Source organism: Amphimedon queenslandica, unplaced genomic scaffold, assembly GCF_000090795.2.
Source record: "Amphimedon queenslandica unplaced genomic scaffold, v1.1 AMPQUscaffold_10593, whole genome shotgun sequence".
NCBI lineage: Eukaryota > Metazoa > Porifera > Demospongiae > Haplosclerida > Niphatidae > Amphimedon > Amphimedon queenslandica.
In genome coordinates, this window is record NW_003549150.1 from 1 (window position 1) to 1,621 (window position 1,621).

Sequence of the window (1,621 nt, forward strand, 5' to 3'; positions counted from 1 at the left end):
CTACTTCATCAGTTCCAACTACTTTCACTTTAACAGTTACTACTAATTCAATAATTTCAATTACTTCATCAATGACATCTTCACTAACAACAATGCCTACTTCTTTTATATCAACTTTGTCAATTACGTCTGAATTTGAAACGTTTCCTTCATCAGTGTTGACTACTTCAACTACTTCATCAGTATCAAGTTCAACAGCACATCAAGTTAGAAGTAGCATAATCATAGACAATAGCACGGATACTCCTTCCTTCAGTAGTTCTAATTTTATTCCTACCACTAGATTAACTAGTACATTAGTGACAGGTACAGTGTATGTTCATTTGTGTAGTTATAATGTACTTTATTGTATACATAGGTACTTCAACTGCTACATCCTCATCTGTTATAGCACGCTCATCCCTAACTTCTTCATCCATTGTCCTTTTATCCCTAACTTTGTTATCTTCATCTTCTTCATCTTCATCTCTATATTCTTCAACTATAACTTTACCTTTTTTCTCATCTTCATCTCAAACTTTGTCATATTCTTCATTCCCAATGCCTTCGTTCATAGCTTCATTTTTGTCTTCGTCTTTAAATTTGCCATCAGTAACTTCTAAAACTTCTTCCTCCCCAACTCCTTCATTGACAGCTCCTTCATCCATATCTTCTTCTTCATCAATTATTGGACTGGCTTCTGGGATATCAATTGCACTACTAATTATAATAATTGGTATGTACATTATAATCAAATGTTGTCATTAATATGTACATTGTAGTTGTTATAGTAATTGTAGTGGTAGCAGCAACAGTTCGATTTAAAAAGAGCAGAGGAAGAATGGAAGTGATTAATGACATTACATTATTGAAGAGGAATGAAAATAATAATCAAAGTACTGTAATTTATTTATTTATAGAAGGTTTTATTGTATTACAGGTTTACAAGAGCAAGAACTATCATCAGTTAATCCACAGTATGAGAATGTACATCTACCAGTTCCACAATCAGAACTATCAATGAAAGAATGTGCTGCTTATGGTGTAGTGGAAGGAACTAGATTCATACAGTATGAGACTGTAGATCTACCAGCTCCACAGTCAGAGGGAGACTATGAACTACCAGTAAAAGAATGTGCTGCTTATGGTGTAGTAGAGAGTGCTGGATTCCCACAGTATGAGACTGTAACATTAACAGTTCCTCAGTCGGAACTATCAATGGAAGAGTGTGCTGCTTATGGTGTAGTAGAGGGTAATAGACTTTAGAATTAGGGCGTGTGCTGGACTGGATTTGGTAAATTTTAACAATTAAAAATTTTGATTCAAAAAATTTAATACCATTGTAAACATTACTATATATGGTTAATTTCCACATAGAATAGTAATATAAGGGGAAGTCAAAATGAAGTACTTATTGATATTAATTCTTGCACTAATACAGAGTGTGCTGCTTATGGTGTAGTAGAAGGTAGTAGATAAGTACATATCAAACTACCAGTCTGAGAAATTGTAATTAAGAAATTGCATGCATACATAATGAGGTATGTAGGATGTAAAGCCACACCTTTACAACATTAATATCAAATTGCATGGTTAGTTCACTGAACATGATGGCCTTTGTTGCTGCTGTAATGATATTCTG

General features: G+C 33.6%; 2 protein-coding genes across 2 annotated transcripts in view; both read left to right on the plus strand.

Annotated features, from left to right (window-relative positions):
* The first annotated feature begins 540 nt into the window (after nucleotides 1–540).
* On the plus strand, nucleotides 541–1,297 carry LOC109590028 (uncharacterized). Its single transcript, XM_020005990.1, has 3 exons — nucleotides 541–715; nucleotides 762–875; nucleotides 920–1,297. Exons 1-3 carry the CDS (start codon nucleotides 541–543, stop codon nucleotides 1,243–1,245), a joined length of 615 nt encoding a protein of 204 aa, XP_019861549.1. The 3' UTR covers nucleotides 1,246–1,297.
* Nucleotides 1,298–1,515: 218 nt separating this feature from the next.
* The window catches only part of LOC105315375 (cell wall integrity and stress response component 3-like), a gene marked incomplete at its 3' end in the record, with an annotated part of 5,771 nt that continues 5,665 nt past the window's right edge, over nucleotides 1,516–1,621 (plus strand). Inside the window, exon 1 of the mRNA XM_020005991.1 lies at nucleotides 1,516–1,520. Within this exon, the coding sequence (XP_019861550.1) occupies nucleotides 1,516–1,520 (5 nt within the window). The remainder of the gene's footprint in view (nucleotides 1,521–1,621) is intronic.